The sequence below is a fragment of the Oncorhynchus keta genome, chromosome 11, assembly GCF_023373465.1.
Source record: "Oncorhynchus keta strain PuntledgeMale-10-30-2019 chromosome 11, Oket_V2, whole genome shotgun sequence".
Classification (NCBI taxonomy): Eukaryota; Metazoa; Chordata; class Actinopteri; order Salmoniformes; family Salmonidae; genus Oncorhynchus; species Oncorhynchus keta.
The window spans coordinates 31,682,588-31,705,096 of record NC_068431.1 but is presented as its reverse complement, the minus strand read 5'-3'; the positions used below and the strand labels follow the sequence as shown (position 1 = coordinate 31,705,096).

Below are 22,509 nucleotides of genomic sequence, written 5' to 3'. Positions count from 1 at the left end.
TCTCCCGAATCATTCATGCCAACATGACAGTTTACTTGAATATTTGAATAGTTTTTTTTCATTGGCTAACAGTGACTATTACAATCAACATCATGCTTATTTTACTATTCAGTGATATCCTCAGAAATGTTTATGAACTAATACTATTTGAAATCCATTGTGCAATCTCCAATCAAAATGATGTCTCACATTTATAGTACAAACTAAAAGTTAAATTAGGCCTACAGTAAGGGGTAAGTGGTAATGTAGGACACGGTTAACTACAGTAAAATAATGTCCTGTATTTGAAATGTTTGCATTGGTGAACTTGAACTTTTAACTAAAACATTGTTCTGCTACTGCTAGCTTACACATCAGTGGTATTAACAAGATTTTAGTATCGTTGATCATTACAACTATAATTTATAATGATTACAATTATTTAATGCTGTTTTTACTAAATTATAAAATTGTTATGTTATCATGGCGCATGTAAAAGAAGTCAAAGTTTGTTGATCCCTCTAACTACAGTATATAATAAGTCTAATCTCACAAGACAAGTTTTTTTCCAACCACAATCTTAGTCACAGGAACAGACTCACCAGGCTAAGAGAAGGCACACACTCCGGAAGCTCTGAGAAGTTGTTCTGAAAGAAAGAAGAAGAAACGCTTACTGAATTGAATGTTGTGTTAAAGGAGAAGGAAATCCCTTGTGAGACGAGACACATTCAAAACAATAAGTAAGTAATATATTATCTGATAATATGTAATTATGTATGATTAGATTAATCATCTATGTTTATGTTATTACATTGTTATGAGATATACAGTATTCAAGAAGATAGATGCCTTTGCATCAAACTAACTACACAGTACCATTAGGTCTTATGAGGATATTAGAAAATCTTTGATCAGCTGTGCAACATTTTGTAGGCTACTCAAAGTGTGAAGTAATGAGAAGGGGATGATATTTTGACTTTAAGAATTTGCAACATAATGTTGTACAACAAGGGGCAAATCAGGATACTGGAATTTACTTTGAACAGAGATTGTGAAATGCAGAATTTGACCATGCCATTGTGTGCACTGAGTACGTGTGTATGTGAACTTTGAGGATTTACTAAGAATGTTGGTTCAATACCTTATCAATGTACTTACGTGGTATTCTATGTTTCTATCAATAGGAATATAGTATGCATATAGTTCGGATGCAGAGAGTAAATAAGAGCCCATGGCTAAACTGATGTCCATTTACTTTTGAATATAATGTTAACAAAACACATGTACATTAAAACAGTTATTAGTCAACATTCATAAGAATAAGCTAAGATCCTTTGTGCATCTCCTGGTCACTATATCATTGCTGTCTCAGCAGTGCAACAGAGGCTGGATCAATAACACCAAGGCTCAGCCATGTAGCCTTTTAAGCTCTCAGAACAGAGCTCTCTCTGGTGGTAATGTATTCTGATACTCCCAGGGGATGGCCTCTACCTATCTTTCTGCATCAGGCTCTCTCTCCGCTCTCCAACATCATCCCCATCGCTTTATCCATAGCATCCCTCTCTACTACTCACAGTAGTAGAGAGTAAGATTCAAACACACACACACGCTCTGTGTATAGAGGTTGATTTGTCATGCGGTTGTGCATTTAAGGTGTTTATTTAATACACGGATGATATGATAGACAAAGACATAAGAGAAAATGTGATCCAGCAGACCACTCTGTGAAATTGTCTTCATACATACATGGAAGGAATTCATTCATCTCTGTGTAAGTACAGTTATCTGTATGTTAGACCTTCAGGTCCCAATGGCTTCATGTCCATGTTTGAATTATAGAATCATAAGCAGGTGTTGATGATGGCTTTGCATTTGCTTTATTTGTGTGGGAAAGGTTCAGTTATTCTATTGTCATAACTGAATTCACTCCAAACTGTAGACATTCAGTCCAGTCAACATGTCGTGCATGAGTATATAGTAGTATATAGACTCCCCTTTTTTCTCTGTGTTATTGACTTGTTAATTGTTTACTCCATGTGTAACTCTGTGTTGTCTGTTCACACTGCTATACTTTATCTTGGCCAGGTGGCAGTTGCAAATGAGAACCTGTTCTCAACTAGCCTACCTGGTTAAATAAAGGTGAAATAAAAAAAAATAATAATAAAATGAGCTCACTGTGAGAAACTGTACTGTAGAGCAGGCTACTAATAGAAACCATGAATATAATCAAATCACAATTGCTCACTGTTAGGTTTTACATTTTTGCATGCAATTTATTAGTTAGATGTGTCTGAAACTGTGATTCTAACATTTTTTGTTTTCATGATTTCATTGTCTACCAGTCTAGTCGTTTTCTAACAAGAGGACGATTCAAATGTACACGGTTACATAAAGACTGTATCAGAACAGAATAAGACAAGCACAACAATTAGATTATTCATCTTGAGTTTCAGCTATACTGTAGTTAATGTGAAAAGATTCAATTAGCATAAGAAAAACAATAATGTGTTTAAATGAGGAACAGATTATGCGCTGTGGTGGGAGAGAGCTCATCGTTGATGTGCTACAGTTGGTAGACACTGTGGTTTTGTTTTTTTGTAAGTAGGGAGGGGTTGGCAATCATATGACACCGCATCAGAGAATAGCCTTTCTCTGAGAGGAAGAAGACATTTTGAGCCCCAGGTCCAGCAGCTTTAGATGAGTAGATGAGGATCTATAATGTACATCAAGTGACAGCAAAATGGCCACCAATTATGCATACAGACGTTATCTCATAGAGTGGATAAGAGTCAATGTTCACGTGCTGCACACTGTTTTATGTGCTCACTGTTTTACACTGAGCGTGTGTTGTGCCTTGCAAATGGACCTGAAGTACACATTACACTTATTTTTCTTTTACAGTAATGGATCAGCAGAATAACAACATGTTCAAAAAAACAACGTGACTAAATGTTGAGCCTTAGATGATTTGCTTTCACAATGCTGTATTCCCTAGTAACACAGTTCTGTATTATTTCATTAATTTGTCAAGGGTATCATAAACCAAATTATTTGATGAGAATGAGATGGATCTAGATGTGCTGGGTTATAAATGGGGATGTGTTTGAATCATGGTCCTGACCTCTCTCTTTCTGCTGTTCCACACATGTTCTCCTCATGGTAGGCAGAGGTCTTCAGAGTTTCACTCTGAGTCATTGTCAACCCCCTTCCTCTTTTCTAGGGCATCTACAGGGAAATAACAAAACAATTTGTTTCTCATTGCCATCCTTTTTCTGATAAATAATTTAAATCCCCAGAATAATGATACATTCTGATCAGCTTAGCTTGAAGAGAAATGTGATTATTTCCAATGTGTCTCAGTAATGGCTGTCTGGGAATGTTTTGTCAGTTATTTAAGTAAAGAAAGGGTTCCAGGCCTGGATAGAGTTTTGTATTAGATACAGTTGTCATGGGGAAGTGCTAATAAATAACCAGCTTTGTTAGTCATCTGGGGGTGAAACATCACATGTCTAAAAGCTGGTGTATTTTGAGGTCAGCTCTCTTATTATGTTTCTGAGAATCTCGATAAAATGGAAGAAATTGTCAAGTTAATGTCTAGTTATTAAAATGTGTATGACCAAACAATATTTCATCATGCCAAAATTCAGAAAGATAACCATGAATGCAGTCCCTCACTGCAGAAAAATAAAGTAAAATTAGAATTTGTCAATCCTCTCTTTGGATTTATAATATACTGAACATACTGTATTTACATGACTGTGATGTGTTATCATTGTAACTCCTCCTCTAGACCACCAGTCTGAGGAGTCATTATGAGCAAGTCAAAGGGCCCAGAGTACCCTTCCTTCTCTCTGGAGACGGATGACAGGACAGATGATGAGAGGGCACAGAGCAGACAGGTGAAGAAGCCTGACCGGCTGGTGTCTGCCCTAGGCTTAGGCAGTTCGGGGGGGCCCAAAGCCCCCATGGACTCAGACTACCAGGATGAGCTGGAGGAGGCCGCTCCCAAGATTAGATTCAATCTCAATTTTGACAAGTGAGACAACGCATTCACAAAATATAATAACACATTCTGTACAGTATGGCGACAAATGGTGTTTAATGCCTGATTGTAGGGCTAAGTCACACTAATAACAGTCTTAATACTGTTTGAGAAAACACAGATGTCTTCCCTCAGGGAGGACATTTTTTTAATCAGAAGTTAATTTACAATATAACATGAGAGTAAGGTCTTTGTTTTGAAGCCCTTTTGGGAAAGACCTTTCGTTTTTTGTTTTCCAATTGAAGAAGAAATGCTTTCCCAATACTAAAGTCTAACATTTTTCTTTATAGAGAAGTACGATGTTTGGAGGAGAACAAAGAGGACAGGGACAGCAAGAGGTTTGACATCAAGAGGCTGTTTGAGGCCGTGTCCACTGGTGATGTCATGAAGCTGGAGGGGCTGCATCAGTACTTGCATCAGTCCATGAAAAAGCTCTCCAACACTGAGTGTGAGGGCGACTATGCATTACAATATATAGTATTGTATAATTGTAGTATTTTAGGATACCACTTTAAATTACAGTGCTATTATTGCTGTGTAACTACTTGTGTTATTACAGTGTAATGAGTATTGTAAACTAACCCCAACCCTAGCTTGATGTCCACACCCTGGCTCAACCCAAAACTTACCCATTAACCTAACCCTACCTTCATGTCCACACCCCAGCTAAACCCTAACTCTAGCCATTACTCTAACCAAAGATTCATGTCCACACCCCGGTTCAACCTTAATAACCCTAGCTTCATGTCCACACCCCAGTTAAACCCTAACTCTAGCATCATCCTAACTTTAACTTCATGTCCACATCCCAGCTCAACCCTAACTCTAGCATAAATCCTAACTTTAACTTCATGTCCACACCCCAGTTAAACCCTAACTCTAGCATAAATCCTAACTTTAACTTCATGTCCACACCCCAGTTAAACCCTAACTCTAGCATCAATCCTAACTTTAACTTCATGTCCACATCTCAGCTCAACTCTAACCCTAACCTCAACCCTAACCCTAGAGTGGTAATGCATTGTACCTATAGCTTTAATACTAACGCTGACCCTCAAGTGTATTATTTTATACCCCATTCTTTCACCTCTTGCTCTCCTAGATCAATCGTATGGTAAAAACGTCCTGCTGAAGGCTCTACTGAATCTGAGAAATGGCAGAAATAACACAATTGAATATCTCCTTGACATCTCAGAGAAGATGGGGGACATCAAAGAATTAGTAAATGCTGCTTACACAGACAGCTATTACAAAGGTGAACTGTCATATAACCAGAATTATCATTACTTGCTGTTGTTCATCTGTTCCACACATGTCTCTGACAACTCAGTTTTATATACACAGCCCTCAACATATCAAAACAGTCATGTAACTGTATATGTCAGGCCATGCATGTTATGATATTCTATCCTTTCTATCTACGGATCAAATAGGTCAAACAGCCCTTCATATTGCCATTGAGAGAAGGAGCACCTATTTTGTTGAGCTATTGATCAAGAAAGGAGCAAACGTCCATGCCAAAGCCTGTGGGAAATTCTTCCAGCTCAATGATGGACCCAGCTTCTACTTTGGTGAGTGTGTCAGTATCACTGAGCCTTGAACAGTATCCTCCTCTGGTAGTTGACAACAGACTCTTCTACTTGTCAGTAGAAGTCTTTATGACTAAGGGAATTTTAATAAAGTGTTTTATGAAGCTTTATTTAAATTTGATTTACATATCCAGAAAATATTTCCAACAAGGTTGTCACTGTTGTGGTGGATAGGGTAATAGAAAGGACATTGAATTGAGGGAAAATGTGTTTCTAGGTGAGCTACCTCTGTCCCTGGCTGCGTGCACCAACCAGCCTGAGGTGGTGGACTTTCTGCTGGAGAATGACTACCAGAGAGTGGATGTGAGGGAGAGTGATTCTCTGGGTAACATGGTGTTGCATGCCCTGGTGGTGTTGGCTGATAACACACCAGAGAACACTGACTTCATCACCTCTATGTACGACCACATCCTCACAACAGCTGCCCGCCTCCACCCCAAATGGAGGCTGGAGGACATCGAGAACAACCAGGGCCTGACGACTATAAAACTGGCTGCCAAGACTGGCAAGATCGGGGTAAGGGAGGAGTCCTGTTGTTCCTGTTAGACGTACGCATTTTTCTTTCATACAGTGCATCCAGAAAATATTCAGACCCCTTGACTTTTTACACATTCTGTTACGTTTACAGCCCTATTCTAAAATTGATTGAATAAATGTTTTTCCTCATCAATCTACACACTATACCCCATAATGACAAAGCAACAGGTTTTTAGAAATGTTGCAAATTTATTACAAATTTAAAAAAGAAATACCTTATTTACATAACTATTCAGACCCTTTGCTATGAGACTCGAAATTGAGCTCAGGTGCATCCTGTTTCCATTGATCATCCTTGAGCTGTTTCTACAACTTGATTGGAGTCCACCTGTGGTAAATTCAATTGATTGGACATTATTTTGAAAGGCACATACCTGTCTATATAAGGTCCCAAGCCATGAGGTCGAAAGAATTGTCCGTAGAGCTCCGAGACAGGATGCTGTCAAGGCACAGATCTGGGGAAGGGTACCCAAACATTTCTGCAGCATTGAAGGCCCCCAAGAACGAAGTAGACTCCTTCATTCTTAAATGGAACAAGTTTGGAACCACTAAGATTCTTCCTAGAGCTGGCCGCCCAGCCAAACTGAGCAATCGGGGGAGAAGGCCCTTGGTCAGGGAGGTGACCAAGACCCCAATGGTCACTCTGACAGAGCTCCAGAGTTCATCTGTGGAGATGGGAGAACCTTCCAGCAGGACAACCATCTCTGCAGCACCTTTATGGTAGAGTGGCCAGATGGAAGGCACTCCTCAGTAAAATGCACATGACAGCCCACTTGGAGTTTGCCAAAAGGCACCTAAAGAAACTCAGAACCTGAGAAACAAGATTCTCTGGTCTGATGAAACCAAGCATGGTGGTGGCAGCATCATGCAGTGGGTATGTTTTTCAGCATCAGGGACTGGTAGACTAGTCAGAATCTAGGAAAACATGAAAGGAACAAAGTACAGAGATCCTTGATGAAAACCTGCTCCAGAGCGCTCAGAACCTCAGACTGGGGAAAAGGTTCATCTTCCAACAGGACAACAACTCTAAGCACACAGCCAAGACAATGCCGGAGTGGCTTCGGGACAAGTCTTTGAATGTCCTTGGGTGGCCCAGCCAGAGCCTGAACTTGAACCTGATCGAACATCTCTGGAGAGACCTGAAAATAGCAGTGTACCGATGCTCCCCATTCAACCTGACAAAGCTTGAGAGGATCTGCAGAGAAGAATGGAAGAAACTCCCCAAAAACAGGTATGCCAAGCTTGTAGCAGTATACCCCAGAAGATTTGAGGCTGTAATCGCTGCCAAAGGTGTTTCAAAGTAAGGAGTAAAGTGTCTGAATACTTATGTCTATTTCAGTTTTACATTTTTTATAAATGTACAAAGATTTCTAAAACCCTGTTTTTGCTTTGTCATTATCGGGTATTTTGTGTAGACGGATGAGGGGAAAAAAACAATTTAATCCATTTTAGAATAAGGCTATAACGTAACAAAATGTGGAAAAAGTCAAGAGGTCTGAATACTTTCCGAATGCACTGTATGTGTTTATCATAATGTGCTACATCCTTCCATTATGTGTAAACCAATTGTTTTATTCCTCATCTAGCTGTTTAAGCACATGATGCATCGTGAGTTCCAGGAGAGGGAGACCAGAAACCTGTCGCGTAAATTCACTGAGTGGATTTACGGACCCGTCCACTCCTCCTTGTATGACCTGGACTCACTGGACTCCTACGAGAAGAACTCTGTCCTGGAGATCATCGTTTACAGCAGTGACATTCCTGTGAGTCACATTCATATCAAAAGGATCAAATCATAAGCCCCTTTATACCTGGTGCTATCATGCATTCCTTGTCCTAATCTTGGCCACATTCTGATTGTGCCCAGATTTTCAGACATTCGTCTACACATCTATCCACTGCGTTGTGACCAAATTTGCTGATCCCTCCCTCTATGCAAATTATTTGAGAGGTATTCTTTTTAAAAAACATTTATTTATTTTAAGACACATTTTGATGGCCTGAGTTAATGGTACCACCTGTCAATGATTTTAGAGGGCTGGATAATGATAATTTAAATGGTTTCACTTTCCAGATCCAGCTACACTTCCAGACACAATGCATGCCTGACTACCTCTGGTGGTCAGGAAGATCAGATCACAATCACATCAAAATGCATCTTTTATTTATTTTTGTAGATTTTCTTTGATCTTTATAAACAATACAAAACATTCACATACAAATGACAACATCGTACAAACATCAACTACATCACACCTGCCCCGACCCACTAGCACACACCCCCATCTCCAGCGCCCCATCACTCTGTTTCTCTCCATAGCGCACTCACTTTCAATTTTTAGATAGTAAAGCGTTTGACCTTTCCACTGTGTTAACGATGAACGATTGCTTGATTTACAGTTTTTATGATATGTTTTTTTAAAGATGATTGACAAGTAAAGTATCGTCCAACCCATCGGGTATCTCACTGCACCCCCTCTTATGCCATGTCTTAAAATATGCAGATTTACAGATTAAAAGTACATTTACATTGTAATACTTCTGAAAGCCAACTTTCTAACTCCGCCCATAACTTTTGGACTTTATAACATTCCAAGAAGGCATGGATTATTGAGTCATTATTAGTTTTACATTTCAGACATGACTCTGCAGTTGTGCTGCAGAATTTGTGAATTTTGTCTCAATATTATTCTATAAATGTATTGATACTGGATTAAGTGTACATTTTTGTTAACTGTAATATTGTTTAATTATGGTCCAACATTCCCTCCATCTTGTGCCAACATCAGTTATTTATTTTTAAGTCTGGGTTCCAATAGTTTATACTTTCTTTTTTTCTAAGAGATTGTCAGCTGGATAGACTCTCTGCAAGGTTTTGTATAGCTTACCTATCATATGAATATCCTTTTCTGACTCAGATAGGATTTCCTCAAGATTGATCTGATATCCAAAAGATTTTGAATCAAAATTTTGTGATTGAAAACATTTAAGTTGCATGTATTTGACAATATTGCTTTTCAGAATTACCAAGTCATTTACAGTTTCTATGCCTTTAGTTTTTACATGTGGACCAATTTATCGGTGAATTCTGATAAGCTATCCAAGGATTGGTCCATAAAGTTGTGTTTTTAGAGAGTGATATTCGTTCTTGTAGAATACATTTAATTTTCTTCCAACTCTGAAGTTATTCATATTCTTAGCTTTATCCTTTGAAAATAGACACGTAAAAAGATTCTGGATATGAGCATCTTAATAGTCTACACCTGTCTAAAGAATATGGGCACACTGAGAATGGGTCCATGCTATCTGATAGCATTGACTAATCAGAATGTGGACAACATTAGGAAGGACACATGTTAGCACCAGGTATAAATGGGGCTCTAGATGCCATTTCCTGCTGTTGTGCCCTTGAGCAAGGCACTTAACACCTAAACTGCTCCATGAGTTCTGCACTGTGGTTAACCCTGTGCAGCTGTTCTCCAACCTCTCTGTGAATCTGTGTCTCTAAAGAGAGAAAGACTAAAATATAGATATACTAGCATAAAAGTGTGGCTATATTATATCAACATTATAAAATATAATTTCAGAATCGCCATGAGATGCTGCAGATTGAGCCTCTGAACAGGCTACTGGAGGAGAAGTGGGACAAGTTTGCTGCTCGGATGTTTTTCTTAAACTTCATGGTTTACCTGGTTTACCTCTCCGTCTTCACTGCTGTCGCCTACTACAGGAAGAAGGGAACGGTGAGGTCTTTGCATTATCACAATAAGCTACATTATTCTTGCCTGGCTGGTCCCAGAGCAATTAAGTTTGGATCCATGCAAATATCATTCAGATATAGAGGAGATCAAATGATTATTTATGAATTGTTTATTGTCACATACAGGTGCAGTGAAATGTGGTGTTTTACAGGGTCAGCCACAGTAGTACGGTGTCCTTGGAGCAAATTAGGGTTAAATGCCTTGCTCAAGGACACATCGACAGATTTGTCACCTTGATGGCCCAGGTATTAGCAGCATACCATCCTGCATCCCACTGCTGGCTTGCTTCTGAAGCTAAACAGGGTTGGTTGTGGTCAGTCCCTGGATAGGAGACCTGATGCTGCATATGGCAGCCTTTCCTCTAGTTTAAAAAAATATCCCAATGCCCCAGGGCAGTGATTTGGGACATTGCCCTGTGTAGGGTGCTGTCTTTTGGATGGGACATAAAACAGGTGTCCTGACTCTCTGTGGTCACTAAGATCCCATGGCACTTATTGTAAGAGTAGGGGTGTTAACCCCAATGTCCTGGCTATAAATTCCCAATCTGGCCACCTAAATATCACATCATGGTCACCTAATCATCCCCAGCTTACAATTGGCTCATTTATCCTCCTCTCCCCTGTAACCATTCCCCAGATCGTTGCTGTAAATGAGAATGTGTTCTCAGTCAACTTACCTAGTAAAATAAGGGTTAAATAAAAAAATCTAAACCAGCAACCTTTTGGTTACTTGGCCAACACTCTAACCACTAGGCTGGCTACCTGCTGTCCAAAGACAGTTATTTTAACTTCAGCTTAATTTCTTCTCTCACCCTCTGATATCCAGCCACCTTTTACTCTGGAACATACCAGACAGGAGTACCTGCGACTCGCCGGTCAGCTTTTTATAACTGTGGGAGCCTGCTATTTCTTCATAAGAGGGGTATGTGTGATGTGCTTTGATTATATGAGGATTAAGGCCAGGATTCAATCAATTCGCACTAGATCCATGTTATAGCGCTGTTGACACTTAAAGGCATTTTCTAATTGAGCCGACACCTGCAGCGTTTACCTTGAACGCTATCTCCATTAACGCGGTAAGATTGCCTTTAAAAGCTGTGTTGTCTGCAAGCGCGATTGGATTGAATCCCGGCCTTAATGTTTGAAATATAATTTAACAAAACTGTATTCAAAAGTGTGGTTGATCAAATGTTTTTCTTTTTCTATCCCAAGATATTAGACTTGAAGAGGAAACGTCCAAGCCTGGACACTTTGCTGATTGACGGATACAGTGAAATCCTTTTGTGAGTTGTACAAAATCTCTCTCCACACGCACTAATTATTTGATAGATTATCTATCACCTGCCCCTGCATACTTAAGCAATAACTAAGGGATGAGAAGAACTTCTAATAAGGACAACGCCACATCTTTCAGAATGCCTTGCAAGCTTGTGGGCTAGACCCACACACTCCTACTGGTACACACTGTATAATAACATGCTGAAGTCAGAGCGGTCCAACACAGTACTAGTCTATCTTTGATCCTGACATCTTAGGATACATTTTTCTAAGCCATGTTGATAATGTTTCTTGGCAGCTCTATGCATGTGTGTGTAGGAAGTTTGTGTTTCACTAGTGTCAGAGGTTATCTCTCTGTGATTCCAACTCTCTTCTGCAGTGAGTTGATGCAATGCTTGACTTTAACTTGCCTTTGTGTGTAGTTTTCTGCAGGCGATCTTCTTCCTGGCCTCCTCAGTGCTGTACTGCTGTGGTAGGGAGGAGTACCTGGGTTTTTTTGTGCTGTGTCTGGCTCTCAGCTGGGTCAACCTGCTCTACTTCTCCAGAGGATACAGACACATGGGCATCTACAGTGTCATGATACAGAAGGTACACTGGATACCAGGGCCTGTTTTCACAAAGAGTCTCTGAGTAGGAGTGTTGAAATAGGAACACTTGCCTTTTAGAACACAATGAATACAATTCTATGGAGAGAGGGGACCTGATCCTAGATCAGCACTCCTGCACTGAGACTCTAGAATTCAGTCCCTTTTGACACTCTTACAGAGAAGCTACAGGATTCATTGCCACAGGGTATCTACCATTGGAACAACATTGGTGTTATGACCGAGCTGTAGTTATAATCCACAGTTCATTTGATACTCTCATTCTTACTCTCTTTTTTTTCCCTTTGTAGATGATCCTATGTGATATCTTGCGCTTTCTCTTTGTCTACGTTACCTTCCTCTTTGGGTTTTCAGCAGGTATTTCAACTCTCCTCTGTCACTTTTGCACGCAGGGACACAAACATAGCCTGTCAGTGGCTCATGAATTCAAAATGTATTTGTATGAAATATCTACGTAGGCATAAAGAGGCCCATTATCCGCAAACATCATTCCTGTCCACGTTTATCATTTTAAAAGGCTAATTGATTATTATAAAAGCCTTTTGCAATTATGTTAGCACAACTGAAAACTGTTGTTCTGATTAAAGAAGCATTAAAACTGGCCTTCTTTAGACAAGTTGAGTATCTGGAGACTCAGCCTTTGTGGGTTCGATTACAGGATGAAAATGGCCAGAAACAAATAACTTTCTTCTGAAACTCGTCAATCTATACTTGCTTTGAGAAATGAAGGCCATTCCATGCGAGAAATTGCCAAGAAACGGAAGATCTCATACAATGCCGTGTACTACTCTTTTCACAGAACAGCGCAAACAGGCTCTAACCAGAATAGAAAGAGGAGTGGGAGGCCCCGGTGCATAACTGAGCAAGAGGACGAGTACATTAGAGTGTCTAGTTTGTCCTAAACTTGCAGCTTCATTAAATAGTACCTGCAAAACACCAGTCTCAACATCAACAGTGAGGAGGCGACTCATGGATGCTGGCCTTCTAGGCAGAGTTGCAAAGAAAAATAGGTATCTCTGACTGGCCAATAAAAATTAAATATTAAGATGGGCAAAAGAACACCGACAGTGGACAGAGGTACTCTCAGAATCAGAACAACAGTTTTCAGCTGTGCTAACATAATTGCAAAAGTTAATTAGCCTTTTAAAATGATCAACTTAGATTAGCTAACACAACGTGCCATTGGATCACAGGAGTGATGGTTGCTGATAACGGGCCTCTGTACGCCTATGTAGATATTCCATTAAAAATCAGCCGCTTCCAGCTACAATAGTCATTTACAACATTAACAATGTATACACTGTGTTTCTGATCAATTGGATGTTATTTTAATGGACAAAAAAAATGTCTTTTCTTTCAAAAACGAGGACATTTCTAAGTGACCCCAAACTTTTGAATGGTAGGGTATATTTACAGTAGCTGTCAAAAGTTTGGACACACTTACTAATTCAAGGGTTTTTCTTTATTTTTTACTATTTCCTACATTGTAGAATAATAGTGAAGACATCAAAACTATGAAATAACACATATGGAATCATGTACTAACCAAAAAAGTGTTAAACAAATAAAAATATATTTTATATTTTGTATTCTTCAAAGTAGCCACCCTTTGCGCACGCTTGGCATTCTCTCAACCAGCTTCACCTGGAATGCTTTTCCAACAGTCTTGAAGGAGTTCCCACATATGCTGAGCACTTGTTGGCTGCTTTTCCTTTCACTCTGCTGTCCAACTCATCCAAAACATTCTAATCTGGGTTGAGGTTGGGTGATTGTGGAGGCCAGGTCATCTGACGTAGCACTCCATTACACTCCTTCTAAGTATAATAGCCCTTACACAGCCTGGAGGTGTGTTGGGTCATTGTCCTGTTGAAAAACAAATGATAGTCCCACTAAGCGCAAACCAGATGGGATGGCGTATCGCTGCAGAATGATGTGGTAGGCATGCTGGTTAAGTGTGCCTTGAATTCTAAATAAATCAGACAATGTAACCAACAAAGCACCCCCACACCATGACACCTCCTCCTCCATGCTTTACGGTGGGAACCACACATGCGGAAATCATCCCTTCACCTACTCTGCGTCTCACAAAGACACGGCGGTAGGAACCAAATATCTCAAATTTGGAGTCATCAGACCAAAGGACATATTTCCATTGGTCTAATGTCCATTGCTCGTGTTTCTTGGCCCAAGCAAGTCTCTTCTTATTATTGGTGTCCTTTAATAGTGGTTTCTTTGCAGCGATTCAACCATGGTCGGATTCACACAGTCTTTTCTGAACAGTTGATGTTGAGATGTGTCTGTTACTTGAACTCTGTGAAGCATTTATTTGGGCTGCAATTTCTGAGGTGCAGTTAACTCTAATGAACTTATTCTCTGCAGCAGAGGTAACTCTGGGTATTCCTTTCCTGTGGCGATCCTCGTGAGAGCCAATTGGATCATAGCGCTTGATGGTTAGTTCTTGAAATGTTCCGGATTGACTGACCTTCATGTCTTAAAGTAATGATGGACTATGGTTTCTCTTTGATTATTTGAGCTGTTTTCTTTGCCATAATATGGACGTGGTCTTTTACCAAATAGGGCTATCTTCTGTATACCACCCCTACCTTGTCACAGCACAACTGATTGGTTCAAATGCAAGGAAAAATAAGGAAAAAAATTCCACAAATGAACTTTTAACAAGGCACACCACTAAATTGAAATGTATTCCAGGTGACTACCTCATGAAGCTGGTTGAGAGAATACCAAGAGTGTGCAAAGCTCTTGTTAAGATGGTGCCGAAGAGGATGGGTGACGTTTTACATGCCGTAACCAATTGTGCTATTTTGTTTGCTTTTTTGCATTGTTTGTAACTTGTTTTTTACTTATTTTGTACATAATGTTCCTGCTACTGTCTCTTATGCCCCAAAATAACTTCTGGACATCAAAACTGGGAATACTCACCATGAACTGGAAGAAGCTTTTTCCTTTGAATCCGCCGAAAAATATAAACTGCTCTCCCGGCAACAGGCCCAGATCCAGGTCATTTGTGGAGAAAAGACAGAGGAAAAGAGGACGCAGATTGGGCTGCCTTTTGAGAATCCGTAGGCGAGCGAGTAAACTCCCACATCCATCAATTCTACTTCCTAACATGCAATCATTGGAAAATAAAATTGATGACCTACGATTACGATTGTCCTACCAACGGGACATTAAGAACTGTGTTTCACCGAGTCGTAGCTGAACGACGACAAGGATAATATAGAGCTGGAGGGATTTTCAATGCACCGGCAGCACAGAGAAGCTATGTCTGGTTAGACGAGGGGTAGGGGTGTGCGCCTTTTTGTCAATAACAGCTGGTGCGCGACGTCTAATATTAAAGAAGTCTCGAGGTATTGCTCGCCTTAGGCAGAGTACCTTAAGATAAGCTGTAGACCACACTATCTACCAAGAGAGTTCTCATCTATATTATTCGTAGCCATCTATTTACCACCACAGACCGATGCTGGCACTAACACCGCACTCAACCAACTCTATAAGGCCATAAGCAAACAAGCAAATGCTCACCCAGAAGCAGCGCTCCTAGTGGCCGGAGATTTTAATGCAGGCAAACTTAAATCAGTTTTACCAAATTTATTACCAGCATGTCACATGTGCAACACCTTTATTCCACACAGAATGCATGCAGCCGTCTTCATCGACCTCGCCAAGGCTTTCGACTCTGTCAATCACCAAATTCTTATCGGCAGACTCAACAGCCTCGGTTTTTCGGATGACTGCCTTGCCTGGTTCACCAATTACTTTGCAGACAGAGTTCAGTGTGTCAAATCAGAGGGCATGCTGTCCGGTCCTCTGGCAGTCTCTATGGGGGTGCCACAGGGTTCAATTCTCGGGCCGACTCTTTTCTCTGTATATATCAATGATGTTGCTCTTGCTGCGGGCGATTCCCTGATCCACCTCTACGCAGACGACACCATTCTATATACTTTCGGCCCGTCATTGGACACTGTGCTATCAAACCTCCAAACGAGCTTCAATGCCATACAGCACTCCTTCCGTGGCCTCCAACTGCTCTTAAACGCGAGTAAAACCAAATGCATGCTTTTCAACCGATCGCTGCCTGCACCCGCATGCCCGACTAGCATCACCACCCTGGATGGTTCCAACCTTGAATATGTGGACATCTATAAGTACCTAGGTGTCTGGCTAGACTGCAAACTCTCCTTCCAGACTCACATCAAACATCTCCAATCAAAAATCAAATCCAGAGTCGGCTTTCTATTCCGCAACAAAGCCTCCTTCACTCACGCTGCCAAGCTTACCCTAGTAAAACTGACTATCCTACCGATCCTCGACTTCGGCGATGTCATCTACAAAATGGCTTCCAACACTCTACTCAGCAAACTGGATGCAGTCTATCACAGTGCCATCCGTTTTGTCACTAAAGCACCTTATACCACCCACCACTGCGACTTGTATGCTCTAGTCGGCTGGCCCTCACTACATATTCGTCGCCAGACCCACTGGCTCCAGGTCATCTACAAGTCCATGCTAGGTAAAGCTCCGCCTTATCTCAGTTCACTGGTCACGATGGCAACACCCATCCGTAGCACGCGCTCCAGCAGGTGTATCTCACTGATCATCCCTAAAGCCAACACCTCATTTGGCCGCCTTTCGTTCCAGTACTCTGCTGCCTGTGACTGGAACGAATTGCAAAAATCGCTGAAGTTGGAGACTTTTATCTCCCTCACCAACTTCAAACATCAGCTATCCGAGCAGCTAACCGATCGCTGCAGCTGTACATAGTCTATAGGTAAATAGCTCACCCTTTTTCACCTACCTCATTCCCATACTGTTTTTATTTATTTACTTTTCTGCTCTTTTGCACACCAATATCTCTACCTGTACATGCCCATCTGATCATTTATCACTCCAGTGTTAATCTGCAAAATTGTATTATTCGCCTACCTCCTCATGCCTTTTGCACACATTGTATATAGACTGCCCGTTTTTTTCTACTGTGTTATTGACTTGCTAATTGTTTACTCCATGTGTAACTCTGTGTTGTCTGTTCACACTGCTATGCTTTATCTTGGCCAGGTCGCAGTTGCAAATGAGAACTTGTTCTCAACTAGCCTACCTGGTTAAATAAAGGTGAAATAAAAAAATAAAAAAATAAAAATACAAAGCTATCCCCCACACTCCATTTGGCAAATCTGACCATAATTCTTTCCTCCTGATTCCTGCTTACAAGCAAAAACTAAAGCAGGAAGTACCAGTGACTCGCTCAATACGGAAGTGGTCAGACGGCGCGAATGCTATGCTACAGGACTGTTTAGTTAGCACAGACTGGAATATGTTCCGGGATTTATCCAATGGCATTGAGGAGTATACCACCTCAGTCACCGGCTTCATCAATAAGTGCATCAACGACGACGTTGTCCTCACAGTGACCGTACGTACATATCCCAACCAGAAGCCATGGATTACAGGCATCATCCGCATTGATCTAAAGGCTAGAGCTGCTGCTTTCAAGGAGAGGAACACTAATCCGGACGCCTATAAGAAATCCTGCTATGCCCTCAGACGAATCATCAAACAAGCAAAGCACCAATACAGGATTAAGATCGAATCCTACTACACCAGCTCTGACGCTCGTTGGATGTGGCAGGTCTTGAAAACTATTACGGACTACAAACGGAAACCCAGACGCGGGCTGCCCAGTGACGCGAGCCTACCAGATGAGCTAAATGCCTTTTATGCTCGCTTCGAGGCAAGCAACACTGAAGCATGCACAAGAGCACCAGCTGTTCTGGATGACTGTGTGATTACGCTCTCGGTAGCCGATGTGAGAAAGACCTTTAGACAAGTCAACATTCACAAAGCCATGGGGCCAGATGGATTACCAGGATGTGTACTCAAAGCATGACCGGACCAACTGGCAAGTGTCTTCACTGACATTTTCAACCTCTCCCTGACTGAGTCGGTAATACCTACATGTTTCAAGCAGACCACCATAGTCCCTGTGCCCAAGGAAGCGAAGGTAACCTGCCTAAATTATTACCGCCCTATAGCACTCACATTGGTAGCCATGAACTGCTTTGAAAGGCTGGTCATGGCTCACATCAACAGCATCCTCCCGGATACCGTAGACCCATTCCAATTCGCATACTGCCCCAACAGATCCATAGATGACGCAATCCTTTCCCAGCTGGACAAAAGGAACACCTATGTGAGAATGCTGTTCATTGACTACAGCTCAGCGTTCAACACCATAGTGACCACAAAGCTCGTCACTAAGCTAAGGACCCTGGAACTAAACACCTCCCTCTGCAACTGACTCCTGGACTTGCTGACGGGCCTCCCCCAGGTGGTAAAGTTAGGCAACAACACGTATGCCACGCTGATGTGTACTTAGTCCCTTCCTGTACTCCCTGTTCATCCGCGACTGCATGGCCAAACATGACTCCAACACCATCACTAAGTTTGCTGACGACACAATAGTGTGGTAGGCCTGATCACCGACAACAATGAGACAGCCTATATGGAGGACGTCAGAGAACTGGCAGTGACAAATAGTGTGATTAGAAGCTGTCATCAAGCCAAAGGGTGGCTGCTTTGAAGACTCTCAAATATAAAACATATTTTGATTTGTTTAACACTTTTGTGGTTACAGCATGATTCCATATATGTTGATGTCTTCACTATTATTCTACAATGTAGAAAATAGTAGAAAAAACAAAAAAACCTTGAATGAGCAGGTGTGTCCAAACTTTTGACTGGTACTGTATGTAAACAAAACTCTGTGAATGGACCGTAGTAAAGCATTCTCTGTCCCTCCACAGCGGTGGTCACTTTGTTGATGGAACCTGATTTGCCAGCCAATAATACAGCACAGCCAATAAACAGTACAGATGGAAGAGGTCGTACCTTTTTCCTTCCCACTGAGGATTCATGTATAAAACCCACCTTCAGGAACATCTCTCACACTATCATGGAGCTGTTCAAGTTCACCATCGGCATGGGAGACCTGGAGTTCACAGAGGGGTAATAATTGATTTTCCAGATGCTAAAAGGCTATTTAGATAGACATGTCTAGCACCCACCTGAGTGATTCCAAGACAGCTATTTTTGCTTACATATACTGTACGAGCTATCATGGTGGGGAAATGGGCAGTTATTTAGGCAATTAGGAATGTGTTTTTTCTAGGTACCAGTACAAGGAAGTGTTTTACATGCTGCTAATCTCCTACATCGTGCTCACCTACATCCTGCTGCTCAACATGCTCATCGCCCTCATGAGCCGCACTGTGGAGAAGATGTCCCTGGAGAGCACCAGCATCTGGAAACTACAGGTGATCCACCATGGGTTCACTGGCAGACAGACAGATGTACTGACTGACAGGGAAATGGCACAATTTTTTTATGTGTTTGTTTTTGTGGATAGTTTGATCTTAGCTCATTCATTGTAATGAACACGTGTGTCTACAGCGGGCCCTCACCATCCTGGATCTGGAAAGGAGCCTGCCTCGCTGCTTGAGAAGGAGGCTTCGTTCTGGGGTGGACAAGGACCTGGGGACCAGGGCTGGAGAGAAAGACCGCCGATGGTGCTTCAGGTGGTCAATTTATTTACATACTGTAGATGTTGAATCAATGATGAGAGAATAGATCAAATGAAAAAATTTATCTGACAAAAGTACAAGTGAACATACCTGTACATTCCTATTGGATAACATTCTATAGATTTGATTGCGTCAAATATCAATAGCATGACAATCATTCCCAACACTAACCCATTTCGACAGGAACCCATCATATCAGGAAAATATCATTTAAAGCCCCTCATACAACCCCAGCTGTGTAATTGTGCGTCTAGAATTAAATGACTGAATGCACTCCACAGCCGCTGTGCACAGCAGCACCACAGCCTGGTACATGGTGTGCTGCATCATTGATTTGCTTTCTGTGACAGCTGATGGATGTGTCATACACTCAGGGACAGTAATTGGAGCATGTGTCTGTCTATCTGTCTGTCCTCTCAGAGTGGAGGAAGTCAACTGGAACAAATGGAACACCAACCTGGGAATAATCAATGAGGATCCAGGGAGCGGAGATACGGCCAGGCTGTCCCCTACACACAGCAGCAGAACGCTAGGCAGAGGTATAGGCCTAGTGTGTGTGTCCGTTTGTGTGTGTGTTGGGAGAGAGAGAAAAACAATGAGTTTTTGGTTGGAGGCATTTTTACACCTTCTGGATCACATAATATTATTCTGTCCTAATCAGTACTATTCAAATGTAAGTACACCAATCTAGTACCGAGTCGGACCACCCTTTTCCTCCAGAATTCTTCAGGGCATGGATTCTACAAGGTCTGGCATTCAAACGTTGCTCAATTGGTATCAAGAGACCTAATCTGTGCCAGGAAAATATTCCCTTCACCATTACACCACTGTCACCAGCCTGTACCGTTGACACCAGGCAGGATGGGGCCATGGACTCATGCTGCTTACGCCAAATCTTGACTATGCCATCAGATTGACGCAACAGGAACGGTGATTCGTCGGAACAGGCAATGTTTTTCCACTCCTCAATTGTACAGTGTTGGTGGTCCAGCTTGTTTTTCGCTGATAGAAGTGGAAATGTAATGTAAATGTAACTTGGTGTGGTCTTCTGCAATAGCCCATCTGTGACAAGAACAGACGAGTTGTTCATTCCGAGATGCCGTTCTGCGCCGTTATTTGCCTGTTTGTGGCCCACCTGTTAGCTTGCACGATTCTTGCCAGTCATCTTCGACCTCTCTCATCAACGAGCTGTTTTTGCCCACAGGACTGCCGTTGACTGGATGTGTTTCGTTTGTCACACCATTCTCAGTAAACCTTAGACACTGTTGTGCGTAAAAGGCCCAGGAGGGTGTCCGCTTCTGAGATACTGGAACAGTGTTGTGCCCCTGCCAGAATCCCCCCCTTCAAATTTCCTTAATTTTATCACTAGAGTCAAATACAGCGACATGGGCAGCAATGAAGAACGTTGAAAGGGGGGAGAATTATGTCAGGGGGGAGATTTTCGGCACAACACCGGCACACCTGGCACTAACGATCATACCACGCTCAAAGTCACTTAGGTCACTCTTTTTGCTCATTCAAATGTTCAATCGAACAGTAAAGGGATGCCTCGATGCCCGCCTGCCTGCTTTATATAGCAAGCCACGGCCACCATTTTCGTGAACGGGGTACCAAATAAACTGGCCACTGAGTGTATATGGACATTAATATACTGTATCAGTCATTTGAGTGCATACAGATTAACATTTCAAACTCCTTTTTCCCTACAGAGAAGAGCTGGCGGGGGTTCCTGGGAAATGTCAGTCGAAGACAACATACACAGCCTCAGCAACAAACACAAGTAGAGAGCACAGAGATGTCCTCTCTGTCTCCTCTCAACCATGTCTGAAGTCTGCTCTCGCATCCTCCTGACCTAGATGGTTCTCTTTCTTGCAATGATTATGATGTTTGGTTGTTTTACCTATGCACAGATTTCATGAAATTGCTCAAATGTATATGTACTCTGGTTTAGTCCTATCGTGTGGTTAATAGGAGGGTAGTGGAGGGTTCTAGCCTCTAGAGGGCAGGTTTAAACAGCCAAAGAAACACATTCACTCCACTGTTATTGTGATTTACAACATTGATTTATTTATACTTCAAGCTGATTGTTATTCTGTTAAATCTATGTGCCCTAAAATGACTGCAATCTGTGTTGAGCAAATCGTAGAGATGAGATCTTAATAAAGGAAATCATTGCAGTAGTGGTCCTTAATCCTCATATGTTTACTTAAAATTTAGCAATAACATAACTGGAAAACTGTATAAATATATGGTTATTTTAACGAACTAATGTATTGACATACTTACCTGGCTACCCAGACTAATTACTCAGACCGAAAGCCACACCCACAAAGGTTTGTTTCTTCTCTGAATGAGTCTGGATTTGACTCTTAGACCTTTATTGAATGCGAACACATTCGGACCGTCTGATTGGTCCCAGAAACCAATGGGTTGGGCCATAAGTATAGTAATAACCAAAAACATAACTAACCTAAGACAGCCTGTCGTTTCCAAATGGGAGAAAATTAATCATATACTGCTTTGACATAGGATTTAAGGTATTTTGCCTGTAAAAACAATTGAGAAATGTTTATATGACCCTTTTACAAACAAGCCTATTTTTACCATATTCTTGCCTGCATACACCTTTTATACCTCCCGTGTGCATGATGACATGCCAGGGAAGAGTGGTTGTAGTGGTGTGCAGATGAGGGTGGTCATCTATTTTAATAAATCCATTGACAATATACACCATCAAAAATAAATCCATTATTAATTAGTTTAGGCAGGTCCTAAGAAACATAAGACTAATACAATGTATTTTCAAAAGAGTAGAATGGCATATTGAGTTGAATGACTGATCTCTGCAGCCTATATGACTGCGGAGACACACAGTCAACACACATATTTGACAGTAGGCTTAGAATTTTATGAAATACAACTATTTTTTCTACACAACTTGCATTATGGCAACAACATGTGGAACCCATCATATAAAAAAGAGAGCTTTTGAAACAGAGCCCAAGGAAAAAGCCCATTTTAATCCACGTTTCATCGCTTTCCTACCCTCACCATGCTTTGTTTAGGGAGCAGGCATAGGGTCTTACTCTGAATGTATCTTCATACTTTTCAAAAGCATTTG

The 22,509-nt window shown here is 41.4% G+C and overlaps 1 protein-coding gene across 2 annotated transcripts; it reads left to right on the top strand.

Annotated features, from left to right (window-relative positions):
• Positions 1–189: 189 nt before the first annotated feature.
• Positions 190–21,565, top strand: trpv1 (transient receptor potential cation channel, subfamily V, member 1). Of its 2 annotated transcripts, none has more exons than XM_035780246.2 (17): positions 190–719; positions 3,770–4,015; positions 4,312–4,469; positions 5,124–5,276; positions 5,455–5,592; positions 5,828–6,126; positions 7,734–7,910; positions 9,735–9,890; positions 10,734–10,829; positions 11,120–11,190; positions 11,608–11,773; positions 12,081–12,147; positions 18,612–18,813; positions 18,977–19,121; positions 19,258–19,382; positions 19,809–19,927; positions 21,098–21,565. In XM_035780246.2, exons 2-17 carry the CDS (start codon positions 3,792–3,794, stop codon positions 21,214–21,216), a joined length of 2,415 nt encoding a protein of 804 aa, XP_035636139.1. In that variant the 5' UTR covers positions 190–719; positions 3,770–3,791; the 3' UTR covers positions 21,217–21,565. The 2 variants fall into 2 exon arrangements, with proteins under 2 accessions (XP_035636139.1, XP_035636140.1); XM_035780247.2 differs by lacking the exon at positions 190–719 and adding an exon at positions 1,542–1,750.
• Positions 21,566–22,509: the final 944 nt, after the last annotated feature.